Source organism: Carex rostrata, chromosome 7 (assembly GCF_964058835.1).
Source record: "Carex rostrata chromosome 7, lpCarRost1.2, whole genome shotgun sequence".
Lineage (NCBI taxonomy): Eukaryota > Viridiplantae > Streptophyta > Magnoliopsida > Poales > Cyperaceae > Carex > Carex rostrata.
Window position 1 is genome coordinate 13,750,503 of NC_135924.1, and position 20,096 is coordinate 13,770,598.

The following is a 20,096-nucleotide window of genomic DNA, read 5'->3' on the forward strand; positions in this document are numbered from 1 at the left end:
AAATAAAAATTGTATGCGATTTTTTTTTTAGTTTTATCTACAAAATAATTGGTTTAATTTTTTTTTTCTTGCCTATATGTGATCGAAATCTTTGATATAAAAAGGCTTCGATTGACCATGGTTCAAATGATTATTAAATCTTGGACATGATCAATTATTATTTTTTTTCATGAATAAAATATAAACTTATAAAAAGATTTGTCATAAACACTTCCTAAATAATATGCCATGAATTACTTTAAAATAAAATTCATTTACCTTTAACATAAATAAACGGAGAATATGTGGCTATGCCTTTGTATATAAAAATATTAAAACTTTTATTTCCATTGATATATATGAGAAATGAGAAATTAAATTAGTAAACAGGTGTCCGTACAAATTTTACAGAATATGTAATATTCTTTAATTTATTTTTTAAACTACTAGATATTATAAAATAAACGGACAATTAGAGATGTAAACGGATCCGGATTATAAGTTATGAATCCGGATTGAGTCCGTCTACTATCCAGATTAAACAGAGCAGATAATTTGCGGATCCGAATCCGAATATTTATCCAATATAGAGAACATAATCGAATTCGAATTCAGTTATCTATTTGTAAATGGATCGGATAGTATCCGGAAGGAAGCACAGTGGGTCTGTAACGAAATATATCCATCACTCCGATCGAGTAACCAGATAACAAAACAAAGTGACCAAAAAATTAATTAAGAAACTCGAGGCATGTTGAGAGATGAAAACTAACCCAATTTACAATCAAATTTAAAAGCTGGCTGTTTGATCATGCAAAATTTCAATAACAAGATATAACAAAACAAAACAAAATGTCATCACTGTGGCTCTTCTGTTGCTCTTACATTGTTCACAGATTTCACCTGGATGATATACTGATAATATTGCCAGATTATATCATAATTATACACTTTAATAACCGATCAGAACAACAAGATTATACTGAAAAACGGCATTAAGTATTAATTATGCACAAGACATATATATATATATATATATATATATATATTCGATACTTGTTATTTCAAGAAATTGGGATCTTATTCAGAATAAAAAATATTTTCATTAAATAATTTCACAATCGATCTGAATATTTAATTAGTTTCCATATATTTTTGCAGTATTTCGTAATCCCTAAAAGAATATTAAAATAGTTCGTAACACACAATATTCTCATATTGTATTCTCAACAGGTCCTAAAATGGTGCGAACTAATTAATATTGCTTAAAATGATTTGATTAATTAATTTATCTTGTTTGTTTGCAATTTTTATTCGTATTTGTTGATAAAGCAGCACAAAAACCCAAGCCCACTATAATATTCAAGAAAGTTCTAACCGACATATATATATATATATATATAGTCGGTACAAATTGAAGTATGCTAGATGATTCTACATAATTGTAGTTAATATATTGTATGTAACACAAAGTCGGTAAAGAAATAACTAGAAATATCTAACAGATATAGACATTGTATAAATATAAGTTGTAGAGGTGCGTGGACAGAGAGTGAGAGACATGTATGAATAAGTGTGAAAAATTTATATATTACTCTTTGTGCTCTCTCCATTTATAATAGAAGATGGTTTAATATTCAAAAATATTTTTTTAATAATTGAAATCCAATAAATAAAATTACTAGTAAATATACACATTAACACGTACTAAGCTTGTTGGGTATCAATTACATTAACATATAAATTATGATTTACAAGTTAAACACAATTGAAGTTTGATTTAAGTGACTTGATTTTTTTTTAAGTCGTTTTGATTCGTAATTAGGTAAAGTGAAAAGAAAAGTGTATGATAAACAATGAACGTGTACACAAATTTATATAACTTTATTTGACTCGAATTTATGTAATCCAGATGAAAAATTAACCTACATATATATCATACCCTCTTATTTTTATGGGAACGACTAACAATAGCTCCATTCAGTTCCATATCTGTCCTCCGCACTAAAAGACAAAAAAAAAAGTACAACGAAGGGACCACTAACTGATGCGCACGTGGTTACTACCGCCAATGAGCATGGTTAACGCGATTTTATTCATCGTCAAAACGTATAGTATTCATACTTATTATCTATAATATTCGTCATATGTAGACAAAACTGGAGGAGATCATTAATATTGGGGATTAGTAACGACCATGGGAACCGCTGACGACGTCTGACAGCTTGGATTGGGGACCACAATCGTCTGAAAGCGACATTTGTCAAGATTGGAGACCACTACAGCGAATCTATGTACTAATTATTAAGTATTCATTGTTGACAACATGAAGTATTCATATATATAAGTATTCATATCCAACAACCTAGTATTACAGAAAGTATTCACACCTGACACTAACAATATTCATACTAAAGATACGAAGTATTCATACATGTACGAAATAATTTATACAATTCAAAATCAGACACCTCTTCCAAGACACCTATTTAATTCACTTAAAAAGTTTTTTTTTTTATAGTAAGTATATAGTGTTCATATCTAACTAATGAAGTATTTATAACTAATTAATGTAAATATGAAATATTCATATCTAACAACATGAAGTATGCATATCTAACTAATGAAGTATTCATATCTAACTAATGAAGTATTCATATGTTGCACTCTTGACAACCTTCGCTGGGCTTAGCATGGACCTCTCCAATGGTGCACCACGCTCTCCCCGCCGGATCTCGACGGTGCACCACGCTCTCCTCGTCAGATCTCAACCGTGCACCACGCTCTCCTCGTCAGATCTCGACAGTGCACCACGCTCTCCTCGCTGGATCTCGACGGTGCACCACGCAGAGAAAGAGAAGAGGCAGAGGCTGTGAAGGCCGTGAAAAGCGTGAATTTTGTTTGATATAAAAAGAGATAGTTGGGTGGCTAGAGAAGAAGGCTCTGCCAAGAGAAAAGAAGGCTAGACCATTGAGTAAGATGCAGATTCTAACTACTTTTGTTAGTTGGAATTAGGGAGACACTTAGAGGATGAGAGCTGAGGGCACAATATAATTACTCTATTTTTATATTCAACAACGGCCATTTATATTTGATCAAGTCTGATTAACCCGTTATTTGTTTGATAAATCAAGATTCACTCAGTGTCGGATCAAATCTAATTTAATTTTTGTTGTGATTATGTCGGGGCAAGGGAAAGAAAAATTCACAAGCTCAATACATAGTGCATGCCTGTCAAATTAATAAGCAATTAAACACAGTTCTCACTGTCAGATAAATTGCTCTTCTCAACTCCTTTCAAATCGATTTTGGATTGGATGCGGAGCGGATAGCGGTAATATTTTTTTTTTTCGGATATGGATAAGAGAGATATCAGATATCATATATGTCAGATATAAATTATGAGATCGGATATTTATTAAAATAATATAAAAAATATTAAAATTTACAATATTTATTTTATTATAATTGCAAATAACATAAATTTCTCATAATATGTATTAAAATATATGTATATATCTACTATTTGAATACGGATAATTGAAACATAAAACCATATCATTACTCCTATCCACACGGATATTCACATCTAAGCTTTCAAATATGGACCGAATACGGATCGTATATTATCCATACTATTTGCAGCCCTACAAACTACAAAGAACACAATAGTTATTATAATTTAAAAAAATCTCAAATGTCCTTTATAATGAGTCTGACTAGTATAACATCAGTATCATTTTAACCTAGTGGTTTACTAAAACCCCGGGGGTCAAACCCGACCGGACCGTGTCCGTGCCCGTGCCCGTGCCCTGGATATGCACGGGTACACGGGTACGGGTTTGAAACATGCCGGTCACGGAATTTAGGGAACAAACCCGTGGGAATCAGGACCGAACTACACCCGTGCCCGTGAGACCGTGCCCATGAACCAGTGACTGTGAACCCGTGCCCGTAAACCCGTGTCCGGGTACCCATCCTACCCGTGACCTTTTTTTTTTTTAGATTTTTTTTTAAATTCAAATTTTCAACCTCATTTCCCCTCCCCCCCCGTACTATGTGTCTCATTGCAGCACTTCAGCATGAAAGGAAGCAGAAGGGAGGTAGGGTGCGATTGCAGCACTTCAGCATGAGAAGCGGTGGTGGCGCTTCCTTCATCGCTGCATCATTGCATGATCTAAATACAGTAGATCTACTAGTGGAAAAACTGGAATCAGGATCGGCCTATCTGGATCGGTTATATGGGACAACCGATCCTAATAAGTATCTGGATCGGTTTATTTAACAAAACCGATCCTAAAAACTATTTAGATCGGTTTTTCATAATAACTGATCCTAATTTATTACTATTAGGATCGGTTTTTTGTGGGAACTGATCCTGATACTATCAGGATCGGTTTTATTAAAAACCGATCCTGATAGTTTAATCATTTGGATCGGTTTTTATTAAAAACAGATCCTGATAGTATCAGGATCGGTTCTAACTAAAAACTGATCCTAATAGTTCCAACTATTAGGATCGATTTTTGGTTAGAACCGATCCTGATAGTAATACATATTTTTTAATAAATTAGAAAGGTAATTATTTTTTTATTCCTTGAATAAACATATTAGTTATACAAATGGAATGTAAGTATATTCAAAGAATCAACCTTTTTCAGAGCTACAGTCATCCAAAATTCAAATAATCAACATTTTTCAGTCTGACTATTCATTTGGTTCTTCATCTGACTCCGAAGATCCTTCATCCATCTCTTCCCCTTTCTTTGATGATCCTTCAACTAACTTTTTACACAACTTTTTTTTTATTAAAGTATGTATCTTCATATTTCTCTCGGTAAATCCTACTGGCACCAAAAGGGAAGAACCACCCACTTGTCCCCTCTTCCAGTCCTTAATGGAAATGACTGGCGAATTCCTTTGCATTGTGATTGTATTATCACGACTGTACACCTCTTGGTTCATATGTTTATTCTATGGAATTAAAAAAAATTATATCTTTCTAGTTTCTTAAAAAAAATATCTATTATTTTTTTCATAAAGAACAATTGCTGAATTTTTATTAGGATCGGTTTTGTTGATAATAACCGATCCATATACTATCTGGATCGGTTATAATGAATAAAACCGATCCAGAAGGTATCTGGATCGGTTATAATGAATAAAACCGATCCAGAAGGTATCTGGATCGGTTATAGTGCCTAAAACCGATCCAGAAGATATCTGGATCGGTTATAATGCATAAAACCGATCCAGATGTTAATGTTATAAATTTTACAAATTATCCAGAACCTATCAGGATCAGTTCTTAAATAAAACCGATCCTAATAGTCAACTATTAGGATCAGTTTTTATAAGAACCGATCCTGATAGTATCAGGATCGGTTTTATTTCTAACAACTGATCCTAATAGTGCATATAAGGCTGAATTCAGTTCGATTTTTGTCAGAAACTCGTCTCTCTTCCTAGGTCTCGCCTCTCTTAATTAACGCAACAGCTATTTCGCCCTGCTAATACTCAGCTATCTCAGCTCTTTTTCTCAGGTACATTTTGGTCATCTCTTTTCTCAAATTTGATACTAATGGAGCACTAAACCCTAAACCCTAAACCCTAAATCCGGCCTATACAAGTGGGTTATGATCCTCGCTCAAAATCTAAACCTTATAAATTTTGATTTAGCTCTTTTATTGGTTCCACAAGCTTTTAAGTTTGAATACCTCTTATCATTTCAAGTTTTCCTTTAAATGCGGATATTTGGATGCACATGCTATATGTCTAATTTATGAGGAAATATATTAGCTATATATGACCTATATATTCTTTATATGTTGAGATTTTCTTTACAAGTTTGAATACCTCTTCTTATTTCAAGATTTGCATGCACACGCTTTTGAGTTTGCTATATATATGCTATATGAGCATTTTTTTTTTATTTCAACTTGTAGGATATATGCTATATGTACATCTCTTAATTAGGTTTCGATTTTCCGGATTAATTTTGTAGATTGGCTATTGTTGAGAGATTTGGTGCAGCGATCTTCATCTCACTCGGTACGGCATCTAAAAAAGTTGTAAGTACAACATGCAAATAACTCATGTTTAATTAGTTTTGTGCATGCATGAATGTGTATTTTGATAGCTAGAGTACGTACGTAGATGTATTTATATTAGATATTTAGCTAGAGTGTTGTATTATGAGCCACAACCGCATGATTAATGCCTTTAGGTCATGATACCCGTTCAAAATTAATCCATTAGGGATTAATTTTGAATAGTCCCCATTTTGGGACTGCTCTTTGAATAATTTGTCTCATTTAGGATGTGGTCACATGTTAGTCGTGTTTTAGCATTTAAGAAAATTTCGGCAGCATTTCCCCTTAGTTCCCCGAGTACTCGGGGAACTAAGGGGAAATGCTGCCGAAATTTTCTTAAATGCTAAAACACGACTAACATGTGGTCACTACTGAGACAAAGTATTCAAAGAGTGGGATAGGATGGTAACCCGGCCCTATGTAAGCCCTATTGTGAACAAAATTGAGTACCCCAACCTTGTTCTTAATTAATTGTGTTTTATTATAATTGCAGATGGACCGCAGTTGGATGTACGAAGCATCACGTCTATCTGATGACTATATGACAGGTGTCGAGGAATTTATCAGAGTTGCTATGGAAGATATGGCGAGCAAAAGGAGTGCACTCATGTTGTGTCCTTGTCGTGATTGTAACAATGGTCAAAAATTTTCCAACCCGACCCAAGTGAAGAACCATTTAATCCGTCGTGGATTCAAGCAAGGATATAAGTGTTGGTTATGGCACGGTGAGAGTTTGTCAACCGGCATAGGTACTGGTACTGAGCATCAGGATTACCATACCAGTGATAATGACGGGAATAATCTCCGGGGATTGGAAACCGACATAGGCACTCGTACCCAGCATCAGGAATACCATACCGAAGAAAATGATGATATGGTGGTAGATAGGTGTGATAATTTTGATCAAATGTTACGTGATTTAGAAGAGGATTTTGATAATGATAAGCAATATTGTTTATTTGAGAATTTGTACGAAGATTCTAATAAGGAATTGTATCCTGGTTGTTCGAAATTTTCAAAATTGAAAGGTGTATTAAAATTATATAACCTTAAAGCATCTAACGGTTGGAGTGATAGAAGTTTTACCGAGTTATTACAAATTTTGAAAGAAATGCTTCCGGATGGGAACGAGATACCACCTAATGTTTATGAAGCGAAGAAAATATTGTGCCCAGTGGATTTGGAAGTTCAAAGAATACACGCGTGTCCAAATGATTGTATATTATATCGAAATGAGTATAAAGATCTTCACGAGTGTCCAAAATGTGGTGTATCACGTTACAAACCAAAGCAGATAACCAGCGATAAAAGTGATTATTGTAACCCGAATAAAGGACCTCCGGCAAAAGCATTGTGGTACCTCCCCGTGAAACCGAAATTGAAACGTTTGTTCTCAAATGCTAAAGATGCAAAATTAGTGCGTTGGCATGCAGATAACCGGAAAAAAGATGGAAAATTACGGCACCCCGCTGATTCTCCTCAGTGGAGAAATATTGACAGAGAGTTTCCCGAATTCGGACGTGACCCTAGAAATCTAAAGCTTGGGCTGAGTGCAGATGGAATAAATCCGCACAGTAGCATGAGCAGCAAGCATAGCAGTTGGCCGGTTCTATTATGCATTTATAATCTTCCGCCTTGGTTATGTATGAAACGCAAATACATCATGTTGACCTTGCTCATATCAGGACCCAAACAGCCCGGGAACGACATAGATGTGTATCTAGCACCATTAATTGATGATTTAAAAGAATTATGGCAACCCGGAGTGCCGATATTTGATGCATACAGTAAGGAGAAATTCACTTTACGGGCCATGCTTTTCTGCACCATTAATGATTTTCCGGCTTATGGAAATTTATCCGGTTACAGTGTCAAAGGAGAGAAAGCGTGCCCTGTTTGCCTGGACGATACAGTCGATGTGTGGCTACCTAACTCCTCTAAAAACGTGTACATGGGTCATCGTAGATTTCTTCCTGCCAACCACGTACACTGAAAAAGAAAGAAAGAATTCAATGGGAAAACCGAGAATACCAGAGCAAATTATCCGTTGACCGGTAAAGCTGTTTACTCGCGAGTAAAGGATATCACAGTTCAATTTGGGAAATTTAAAAAAAAGGCGGTGAGAAAGAAAGGGACACCGAAAATTAGTTGGAAGAAGAGGTCAATATTCTGGGATTTACCATACTGGCAGCACTTAGATGTTCGACACTGTCTCGATGTGATGCATGTGGTTAAAAATGTGTGTGATAGCCTGGTTGGAACATTATTGAATATTCCGGGTAAGACTAAGGACGGTATCAATGCTCGGAAAGACATGCAATTCTTGAACATACGGTCGGATCTACAACCAACAGAGAAAGAAAGAGAAAGTGGAAAAACTTGTATATATCTAAAACCCGCAATGCATACGCTGTCGAAAGCAGAGAAGAAAAGCTTATTGGAATGCCTTCATGGTGTCAAAGTTCCATCTGGATATTCTTCGAATTTTAAAAACCTAGTTTCACTGGAAGATTTAAAATTGACAGGAATGAAGTCTCACGACTGTCATGTTTTAATGACACAGCTTCTTCCTATTGCAATTCGGGGCATATTGCCAAAGTGTGTTAGGCAGACCATCACGAAGCTTTGCTTTTTCTTTAACGCCATCTGTTGCAAAGTAAATGATACTGTTACGCTAGATGCTATGCAGAAGGAGGTTGTTGTCACTCTTTGTCATCTTGAAATGTATTTTCCGCCGTCCTTTTTTGATATCATGGTTCATTTAATCGTTCACCTAATTAGATAAATTAAGATGTGTGGACCTGTCTTCTTGCGGTACATGTATCCGTTCGAGAGATACATGGGCTTGTTAAAGGCATATGTAAGGAATCGATATCGGCCTGAGGGCAGCATTGTAAGAGCTTATGCTGCCGAAGAGGTTATTGAGTTTTGTACTAATTACATGGACGATGCGAAAGCTATTGGCATCCCTAAATCTCGGCACGAGGGTAGACTTCACGGGGTAGGCACAATCGGTGCAAAATTATTCGAGCCCGACCGTACAACGATGTCACTAGCACATTTCCATGTTTTGCAACACCTCACTGACGTTCATCCATTTTGGGACGAGCATATGACTCTCTTGCGGCAACAGAATCCCAATAAATCCGACAAGTGGTTAATCGGCGAACACAATAAAAAGTTTGAAGGATGGTTTACACGTAGAGTCATGCAAGCTCCAGAGGGAGAAAACATTAAAGAAACTGTCAGATTGTTGGCTCTTGGTCCAGTCCATGTCGTTAGGACCTTCCAAGGATATGACATCAACGGTTACACATTTTACACAAGCAAGCAAGATTCAAAGAGTACCGTGCAAAACAGTGGAGTGACGTTAGTAGCCGTTTCGAGTGATTTGTCAGATCCTAAAGGTGCCGGACCATCGCATGCATCGATGTCATATTACGGATTTGTTGAAGAAATTTGGGAGCTCGATTATAGAAAATTTAACATCCCGTTATTTATGTGTAAATGGGTCGATAACCGTAGGGGGGTTAAAGTCGACGAAGATGGTTTTATTTTGGTGGATTTCAGTAAGGCTGGATACAAGGATGATCCATTTATACTTGCAAGACAAGCCACACAAGTGTTCTACATAACTGATCCCACCGATCGTTCCAGACATGTTGTCCTCCCTGGTAAAAGACGTATAATCGGAATTGATAATGTAGAAGACGAAGAAGCGTACGATCATTTTGATGAGATACCACCGTTTTCTACTGGCATGGCATTTTTACCAAGCGGTGATGGAAACGAAACAAGTCACACGCGCAACGATCATAATGAAGGAGAATGGATTGAAGGTGTTCCCACTAGCAACAATCCCTAAAAGCTTATGAATATGTCAAAATATAAAAATATGAAAATGTGAGTTAATATTACTGACTTTATAATTTTTTTTTCAGGATGAATTGAACCACTAGTCAGTGAGAAGCATGCAAGTAATTCTTCGAAATTTGTTGTAGCTTATATCTATTCATGGCGAAAAATATTTATTTAATGAAGATATTTATGAAGCATGCAATTATTTTTGTACAGTTATTTATGAAGATATTTATGTAGTTATTTTTTTATCTTTCATTTATCTCAAACACATCTAATAAATCAACTTAAATTAGAAAAAAGAATCTGGATCGGTTCTTCACTAAAAACCGATCCAGATGCCCATTTTTCTTTCAATTATTTTATAAAAAATTAGAAAAGAAAAATAAATAGAATCTGGATCGGTTTTGTACATAATAACCGATCCAGATAACTATCTGGATTGGTTCTTCACTAAAAACCGATCCAGATGTCCATTTTTCTTTCAATTATTCTATAATAAATTAAAATAAATCAGAAATAGAAATCTGGATCGGTTCTATTAAGAAAAACCGATCCAGATGTCCTTTTTTCTTTCATTTATTCTATAAAAAATAAGATGTGTAATTTACAGTGAAATTAATTTTGTAAAATTGTATTAGCATTTCATTCTAACATAATTCTTAAAGATTATGACATCTTATATTTTATTTTGTAAAATGTATTACTTCCAATTTATTTTAATAATAACCATTTAATTATCGAATAGATTATTTCATAAAACATATCTTAAAATTTTTATACATAATCCAGAGATATTATATTAGTAATTAACTTACATATTTCTCAAACACATCTAATAAATCAACTTAAATCAGAAAACAGAATCTGGATCGGTTCTTCCCTAAAAACCGATCCAGATAATTTGAAATAAATACCATGACCTATCCACCTATCTGGATCGGTTTTAGTCTAATAACCGATCCAGATACTATCTGGATCGGTTATTAGACTAAAACCGATCCAGATAGGTGTCTCCTTGGCGCCTATTGCAATACTTGTGGATGCATCGGCTCCTTCTCAAAACCCTTGGCCTCTCCTCTCCTTAGACTAAAACCTCAAATCAAACCCGTGCCTTCTTCTTCTCAAAACCCTTGGCCTCTCTTGTCCTTCTCAAAACCGTTGTTCAAACCTTGTGGATGCATCGGCTCCACCCTCTCCTCCTCCTCAAAACCTAGTCCGCCGCCTCTTCTCCTCCGTGAAGGCGTTCTCCTCCACTCCTCCCTCTCCGTCGGCTTGGTGGCCCCGCCTCTTGCAATACTTACATGTGGATTTGATCTCCAAATCAAACCCGTGGCTTGGTGGCCTCTCCTTAAAATCAAACCCGTGGCCTCTCCTCCACTCCTTCCTCTCCGTTGGCTTGGTGGCCCCGCCTCTCTCTTAAACCCGGCCCTCTCTCTCAAATTCGGGTAAGTCCCATCTCCCTCTCCCTCTCCCTCTCTAAAATTGATTTGTTAGGAATGGTTTAGAAATTGTTAGCATTTTGAATTAGAAATTGTTGTTTGGATCGGATTAGAAATTGTTGCTAATTAATTCGGTTTATTATGAATTTTTTAGAAATTGTTAGCATTGTGAGAAATTGTTACCATTGTGAGAATTGTTGTTAATTGTTGTATTATCTCCTCTTTATTTTATGCATGGATTGTTAGCATTGTGAGAAATTGTTACCATTGTGAGAATTTTATTTGGTATTTGTTGCTAATTAATTCGGTTTATTTAATTATATTTGTTAACCCTAGTTACTCAAGTATAATTGGTACCAAGGCATTGTGAGAATTTTATTTGGTATTTGTTGATAATTAATTCGGGTAATTAATTCGGTTTATTTAATTATTTTTGTTAACCCTAGATTAGATCAATTTTGTGGTCTCATTTTAATTTTATGCATGGATTGGATTATCTCCTCTTTATTTCATTGTATAATCGGGTAATTGCATTGCTATTAATTGTTGTATGGTATAACTTTGTTGTACTAATTATAGTTCTCTAGAGATAATGTAGCATTGAGTTCAATTAATTGTTTTAAAAATAAAACAGATATGGAAGGTGGCAGTGATCATGATGGTAGTGTGTCGTCATCGATTAAGAAACGAGGAAGAGGGCCTAACAAAATTAAGGAGAAGTTTAACGAGAAAGACAAAACGCTAGAACTTGACAAATATTTCAGGCCGGTTGTTACTCGAGAGACAACGAGTTTTGCAACGGATTTTGGGATATTGGTAAGAAGGACTATTCCTATAAGGTTCCAACTATGGAAAGATGTTCCAGATGAGTACAAGCAAAAAATATGGGAAATACTTAAGGTAGATAACATGGTACTAATTTCATTAAAAAGAATTTGATTAGTTTAACTACAAACCCTAATTTCTATTTGTTTGGTAGGTGAGCTGGAAATTACCCGAAAAAGTAGAAGTGAAGAAATATTATTATCAGAAAATGGCTACTTGTCTCCGGAAGTTCAGAACCGAGTTGACTAGAGTGTGGCGCGAGGGTGAGATGCCCGATTTTGGTAAGCTCCAGATTGAAGAAAAAGATTGGGAAGAATTTGTCAAGTACCGAATGACAGCGGAATTTGATGTATGTTTATTTCTAGGAACCACCTATCTTATCTCTAATCTAGAATTCAAATTTATTTATAATTAAGGCCAATTATTTATTTGTTGAAATTGAAGGCTGCCAGCCAGATTGGGAAGGAGAACCAGACCCACAACAAGTATCCGCATTTCTTGGGATCCAGAGGTTACAGTGGTGAAGGTTTCCAAAAAAGACTTAAAGATGCTATGCAGGCGATTGCAGATGAGAAAGCATCTAGTGATCCGTCTTCCCAAGGGTCAACTAGTACTGTATTGACACCAGATGAGCTTGTTGATTTGTCTATTGAGCATAGGCACGTCACATGGAAACTAGCCAGACAGAAGCTCTCAGACGAGACCAAGGAACTCTTTTATCCAGAAACATACATACCGGTCATCAACAGAATTGTGAGGGTTTAGATATTGTTATTAATTGAAATTCAACTTTAAATTATTATGTTGTAACATGCATGTTATCATTTCAGGAAGAACAAGAAGCGGCTTTCAAACAAGGCCAGTTGGCGGTGGTACGATACGAGGATGTTCTAGGAAAATCTCTGCCAAATACGGAACATCCTGGGAGGGTGAGAGGAGTGGGAGGTCTCATTCCACACTCACAAACATTCGGGAAGGGCCGGATAAGGAGGACACGTACCTCGAAGACATCAGAAGAAGAAATTAACGCAAGAGTGGATCAAAGAGTGGAGGAGAGAGTAAGAGGAATAGAGGAGAGATTACGACAAGAAATAACCGAACAAATGAAATCTGAACTTGCAATTTTGGTTCGGCAGACGATGGGCCAACAAGAAAAGACGTTTACCCCAACGGTCCTTCAGAGCAGCTGCCAGTCAGTCAAACCATATACCGATCTTTCCGAGTTTACTGAGGTAATGCAAATTCAGATTTAAATCAGTTGGCATATGCCTTAGTTTCATATATATTCGGATTTTATTCGAGTAAATACATATACTTGTACAGGAGGCAGAACTCAGCTGCAAACTCATGGCGAAAGTAGGTGAGAATACTATTGTGGTGGCCATGGGGACAATTCATGTTCCAGTTGCACCCGGTGGAACAATTCACAACAGGCCGATGCCGCCCGACCATGCAAGAGTAACGGTGGATGGTGTTAAAGATGTGGACTTCCTAGAGCTCCCCTTACCTGTACCAAATGGTGAGCAGTTAACCCTTGGATCGGTCCTCGGCAGTTTCACTGCATGGCCGATGCCCATGATATTGACAGGTTCAGATGATGTATGTTATTGCTAAGTTTACTTCTTAATTTGTATCTATATGACAGAGTCATGGTTCATTATGGATTTTATTTCAATTTATTACGAAATTTTGCAGGAACCACGCGAAGAGGTACATCTTCCTTTAGGTGGGAAAGCAACGAGTCACTGCAAGGCGTTTGATGGTATCAACTTTGACAAGCTGGGACGAACATTCAAGCATCTGCGTGATCGATTTGCGGAGCTAGATGGCAGTCCATTCAAAATCGATCCGCCACTTGATCTTTTTTGTTCAGCAGACTCCATATCTGTTTATGCAGATGATTATGCGGCCTTGCTTGCACCACGGGAGTGGCTCACTGGACCAATCATTCAGATGTGGATGCTGTGAGTTAATATTCGTAATAATTATAGAATTTAGTACCTTCAATTCAAATAAAACAAATTTGAGAACACCTGTATGCCTTCTTTTTTTTAGGTATTGGCACAAATACATCAAGGAGGAATTTCCCGATGTGCAGGTTGGTTTCATGGACCCCCCAGCGGACGAATGCCACCATGCTAAGTGATGATCGAGGAGGTGTACTTCAATACATAGGGCAAGCACTCAACGGAAATCGGGACAAGAGATTGATATTTATACCCTATCACCACATGTTAGTGTTATATATATATTCTAATTTTATTATATTTATGTCAAAATATAAAAATTATATAATATGACATTCTACAAACCTAACATGCAGCAATCATTGGGTATTGACCGTGCTTATGCCAAGAGAAAGTGCATTGTACGTGTACGATTCCGATAAGAAAAGTAAAAAAATGCTAATGATCACTGCTGCGGTCGAGGAGTAAGTGACATCCTAAATTTTACGTTTGTTTAGAATGCATTAGATTTTTTTATTATTTTATCATTTATCATTTTAAATATCTCTCGTAAGTACTGATTGTTCAATGTGTTCATATTTCAACAGTGTCTTCAACAGGGTAATGGAGACTTCTTTGACGATTCATAACGATTGCAAGGTAATAGTTTCTATTGAGATATATGATTATAAGACAAAAATTGTGATTATATAACCTTAAAGCCATTTGTATGCTCATTAACATACATTTCAATTTTTTCAAACTTATTATGTAGTGCCCACAACAACCAGACGGCTGGGAATGTGCATATTATGTCATGTTGCTCATGCAAGACATAATAAACGAACACATATATACTTTTCCGAACTTAAAGGTATGCATTTATATATTTTCAAAAAGTAATTAAGCATTGTTGCTTCAAATATAATAAAATACACAATTAATTGTGCATGCTCTTCTATCTTTTAAAAAATGTAGGATATTCCCGCCAAACATACTGTACAACGCTTGAGCAACTTACGAAAAATGTGGGTTCAAATTTTCCTGAAAGAGGTACAGTAGACATGAAGTACAACAATTTAGGATGTGTAAACTTAATCTGTAGGATGTGTATGTCTATGATATTTAATTTAGGATTTGTACGTGATTTGTATGTGTAAACATAATTTATGATACGTAAACTTAATTTGTAGGATGTGTTTGATATCTATTTGTGATTTGTATGCATATATATATTTATCAATCTGTGATTTGTATCGGTAGCATTTTAATTGGGCCAGCATATATATATAAATGGAAGCTGGCCAAATAATTAAAATTCTATTTTTTACATTCAACCAAACATCTGGATCGGTTATTATTAAAAAACCGATCTAGATATGTAATTTTTAATAAAAAAATAATTCAAAAAAACTATCAGGATCGGTTTTACATAAAAACCGATCTTGATAGTACGTATCTGGATCGGTTATTATTAAACAACCGATCTAGATATGTAAATTTTAATAAAAAAAAAATTCAAATAAACTATCAGGATCGGTTTTACATAAAAACCGATCTTGATAGTACGTATCTGGATCGGTTATTAATTAAAAAACCGATCTAGATGTGTTTTTTTTAATAAAAAAAAATACAAAAAAACTATCAGGATCGGTTTTACATAAAAACCGATCTTGATAGTATGTATCTGGATCAGTTATTATTAAAAAACCGATCTAGATGTGTTTTTTTAAATAAAAAAAGAATACAAAAAAACTATCAGGATCGGTTTTACATAAAAACCGATCTTGATAGTACGTATCTGGATCGGTTATTATTAAAAAACCGATCTAGATGTGTTTTTTTAATAAAAAAAAAATACAAAAAAACTATCAGGATCGGTTTTACATAAAAACCGATCTTGATAGTACGTATCTGGATCGGTTATTACTCAAAAACCGATCTAGATAACAACTATTAAGATCGGTTTTATTAAAAACCGATCCTAATAGTTTCTATTTGGATCGGTTGTTTAAAAAATATAAAACCGATCCTGATAGTATCAGTATCGCCTTCATCAGGATCGGTTGGATTCCGATACTGATATGTGTTTATAACCGATCCTGATTCCATATTTTCCACTAGTAGATGCACAGCAAGGAGGAGAGATGGAAGGGATGAGCAACATTGATCCTGAAGCCGTCACTGAAGATAGCTTGGAAAATGGCGATGACTCCAATTCTTTGTCTGCCGTATGTTTTACTTTATTTCTTTAATTTTTTTTTTTTTTTTTAGGAGGTGATCATAGTCAGGCTTCCCATTTAGCGATTAAACCAGCATGGCTTCAGTATTTAGCAATAATATGCCAGTATAACACCAGAATTGGTCCCAAGTGGCATTGTAATTCTTGATTTTGATCGGTTGATACATAAGGGAGCTTGCATTTCTAGAATGGGATTCCTGTAAAATTGTATGTTGCCCATGCTTTCTGATTAAAGAAAAGAAATAGAATGTAGCAAATTGTGGTTTCTCATTTGCCTCTGTTAACTGTAGGATTGCATACATGAATCATACAGAAATTCATTAACACTTCATGGCATGGCTGTTGAAGAAGAGCGCTCGGTGCTTGACAACAATAGTAGACCGTCTTCCCCTTCTTACAATATTCTTTTGTCCCAAGGTAATCACATTTCATTCCTTAATTATAAACTATTATGCTGCATATCATGAACGAACCTGAACTGCACTTTCGACTTCCTTTGTGGCCCACAACTGAATAAGAATGCTAAATTGCTATTCAGTTGTGATTTGTGAACATAAGCATCAATTTGATCTGATTTTATTAATCTTTTTGGCTACAAGTTAGTGATAAAGCTGAATTAGGCTTCGACTACAGTATTAAACTGTCAGTCACATGAATATTTTGACCAGAACTCCATTTTTCTACAATGCCAGATGAACCTGTATGATGTGTCTAAGCATCTTTCAATCCTTTTTAGCATGATTTATTTCAATTTACAATACCTTACTTTAACCTGAGTTAGCTGCATGTTACTCTCAATTATACACAAGCACCAACCAAAAAAGGAAAAAAAGAAGAAGAAGAAGCTGCAGCCTTTCACTTCTTAGCATGGTACATGACTGCTGTTGTATTTCGTGCAGATGTATTACCCATTGAGAATGTTCGAGCAAGATTCTTAGGCTTGATAGTTGATCACTTCATTAACCAACATTTGATTGAGGTGGGTGACTCGCATGAAGTTGGTTATAGGGCCCATGAAAAGGCCAATAAAAGAAAGCTACATGAAGCTCGGTATGAGGGTGACCCATGGGTAGCCTTGCCTCTGATGTTCATTGCTAACCTATATGAGAATTTAGTAAATGACGTCAATGCTCGTCTTGGGGCATTGAATGTAACTCGGGAGGCAACTGTTGGGGTTGCCCTTGAGGCAGCTGGCGGTTTATACAGGAAGCTCATCAGTAAGTTCCCCAAAAAAGGTAAGTTTTCTGTGTTTTTTTCTGTTTTGCTTTTATTTACTCTGAAATGCAGTTGGATCAAAGTTCTGTCCAATTGCTAAAATAAAGCCTTAAAAATGCAGCAGGACCAGAACTCTAAACTGAAAAATATTTAAAAAGAATATTGCATATTTCTACCTCTAATTTGTTTGTCTATAATTTTCCATCTTCAGAACTTCAGAACATCATGCAGACCCATCAATAAAACCTACAGTATGTATCTCTGCAAAACACATGAAATGCTATTTTGTTCCACCTTTTTAGTTGATATATTTAAACTACATACAAAAGAGAAGCAATGAGAAAGAAGAGTTACATTGTGCATCTTTTTAAGAAAATGCTCAATATTTATCTAGGATATTTTTCCTGTTCTGTATGCCTTATGCTTTATAGGGGCGTACAAGTTTATCAAATTTGTACTAATGAAAGTGTAAACATGAATTGGCTTTTCTTATTTGTATTTGGCTATTGATATATTATAATTTCTGTCATGCTTTGGTGTTGTAGGCCCAATAAGCTTTAGGAGAAGAGAGCTTGCAACTTCTCATTCAACACGAAACTGCTTCCCAGAGCTGGTGGTGCAAGAAGAGAAGCAGGTCCGATTTGTGGTGATAAATGGGTTGGATGTCGTTGAGAAACCAACCAACATGTCGATGGAAGATGCTGAGTGGTAGGCTTAAGAAGCTATTGAGTGAGTGGTAGGCTTAAGAAGCTATTGAATGACATTGTTACTTTATTTTGTAGAATTTCGGTGTGTAACAGGACATTTTGTATGATTTCTCACTATAGCACACAGCATTCAATAATATTTGCAACTGTTAACTGACGTCACCATACTCGAGTCCTTGAACTATTCTCAAATAATGCCAACACATCAGTTCTGGTGAAAAAGGTGTGGTCAATTAAATATGGAATGATTTTGCCCGCCTACCACTAATGAGCTCAATTTTGTAAGCTTAAGGAGAAGAATCAAGTTGAGCATTAAATTGTGGGTTAAATGTCAGTTTGAGATTGATATGAAGTGATTCGTTTGTACTTGTTTTAAAAATTTTGCGGCATTTTGTCACTTTCTTGACTAAAGTTCTTCTTTGATAGTTTCATGGTACTTGCAAATGGCCCAAAATTTGTCAGTGATACTTGCGAGAATGAGTGTTTTACATTATTTTCAAATACCGTAAAACATTGGGCTTAATTTGGAAGTATGCTTTTGACATACTATATTATTCATTCTATTTTGAGGTTCAAATGCTTGACAGGTCGATGTGAGGTAGCTGTAACCACAAGAGATTACAAGTGCTAACATCCATGAATCGGCGGTCCCTGTCTCAACCTCTACTTAACATCCATGAATCAGCAGTATGATATACTTCTCAGTAATATTAAATTCTTGAAGGGTATTTTTACTTGTTCCTTTTATTCTCTGTTTGTTTATATGATTACATCTATCCAGGCCTTCTCTGGAAGTGATAGTTCTCCACTTTTGGTTAGCTCTTCTGAATACCAACCAAATAATGAAGTAAGACTCATGTTACATTTTACATTGCAAATTTCATTTTCTTGTGAGCACCATATGAACCTTCTTTTTGTGCATTGACCCTTGGAAAAACATGCGAATTGTTGTTTGTTCTAATTTTATCCTCTCTTTTCTGTTAACTTGATTTTTTAGTTGATGGTAATTATGGGATAGTACTTATGCAGGTACTTATACAAGGGGTTGGCTAAGGTTCCATTTTAATTGCTGTTATCTATCTAGTGACTGATTCTTGTTCTTTAAGTTAAAATAAAAAATAAAAAAATAAAAAAAGATTATTCAATTTGCTCACTTCACATGATTATTTCTCTATTTTTAGTTGCAAAATGATCATCTACTAGAGTCGAAACAGCAACAGCAACAGCCCCAGTACCACCTGGTGGACCATTTGCAGCCCCAAATGCCTCCCCATAACCAGCAGTACATGACCACACAATACCCATGCACGCCTGTCTCACCTGACAGTGGGGCCAACCAGCACCAGCCACATGGAGTCAGTAACTTGGCCCCACACTTAGCTTGTGTGCAATTGTCAAGCATAGCTCATCTCCCTGGCCGTTTGCTTCATGTGGTATTTTGTTTCTTTGTTCTTTCTTCACAAAAGAACAAGAAAAGAAAAAGGATTTCCCTGTCAAATAATAATTTCATTCTACTGATAGAAAAAAAAACAATAGATAGCGGTATAGTACGCACATCACTGTTTTATAAAAAAAGTTATTAGCTAGGCCCCGAGCCAAAAGGCATCATTTATGCCCATATCCTTCCATTAAGAAATGTCATGGATGCTGGCTAAGATATGGGAAACAACTCATGTGCCCCTCCTGTGTTTCTTTATCATTTATGTCACCTTAAATAGTTATGGATGTTTTTTTGGAAACAAATGTCATAAGATGTACCCCCTTATAAAATGTTGTAGTAGTAATATCTG

General features: G+C 35.6%; 2 protein-coding genes across 2 annotated transcripts; both read left to right on the top strand.

Moving 5' to 3' along the window:
* The first annotated feature begins 16,283 nt into the window (after positions 1-16,283).
* LOC144556931 (uncharacterized protein At2g02148-like) lies at positions 16,284-19,441 on the top strand. The gene is made up of 5 exons (XM_078305436.1): positions 16,284-16,373; positions 16,675-16,801; positions 17,284-17,619; positions 18,145-18,307; positions 18,877-19,441. Exons 1-5 carry the CDS (start codon positions 16,290-16,292, stop codon positions 18,935-18,937), a joined length of 771 nt encoding a protein of 256 aa, XP_078161562.1. The 5' UTR covers positions 16,284-16,289; the 3' UTR covers positions 18,938-19,441.
* Positions 18,943-19,889, top strand: LOC144557192 (uncharacterized). The gene is made up of 3 exons (XM_078305723.1): positions 18,943-18,993; positions 19,088-19,153; positions 19,488-19,889. Exons 1-3 carry the CDS (start codon positions 18,943-18,945, stop codon positions 19,887-19,889), a joined length of 519 nt encoding a protein of 172 aa, XP_078161849.1.
* Positions 19,890-20,096: the final 207 nt, after the last annotated feature.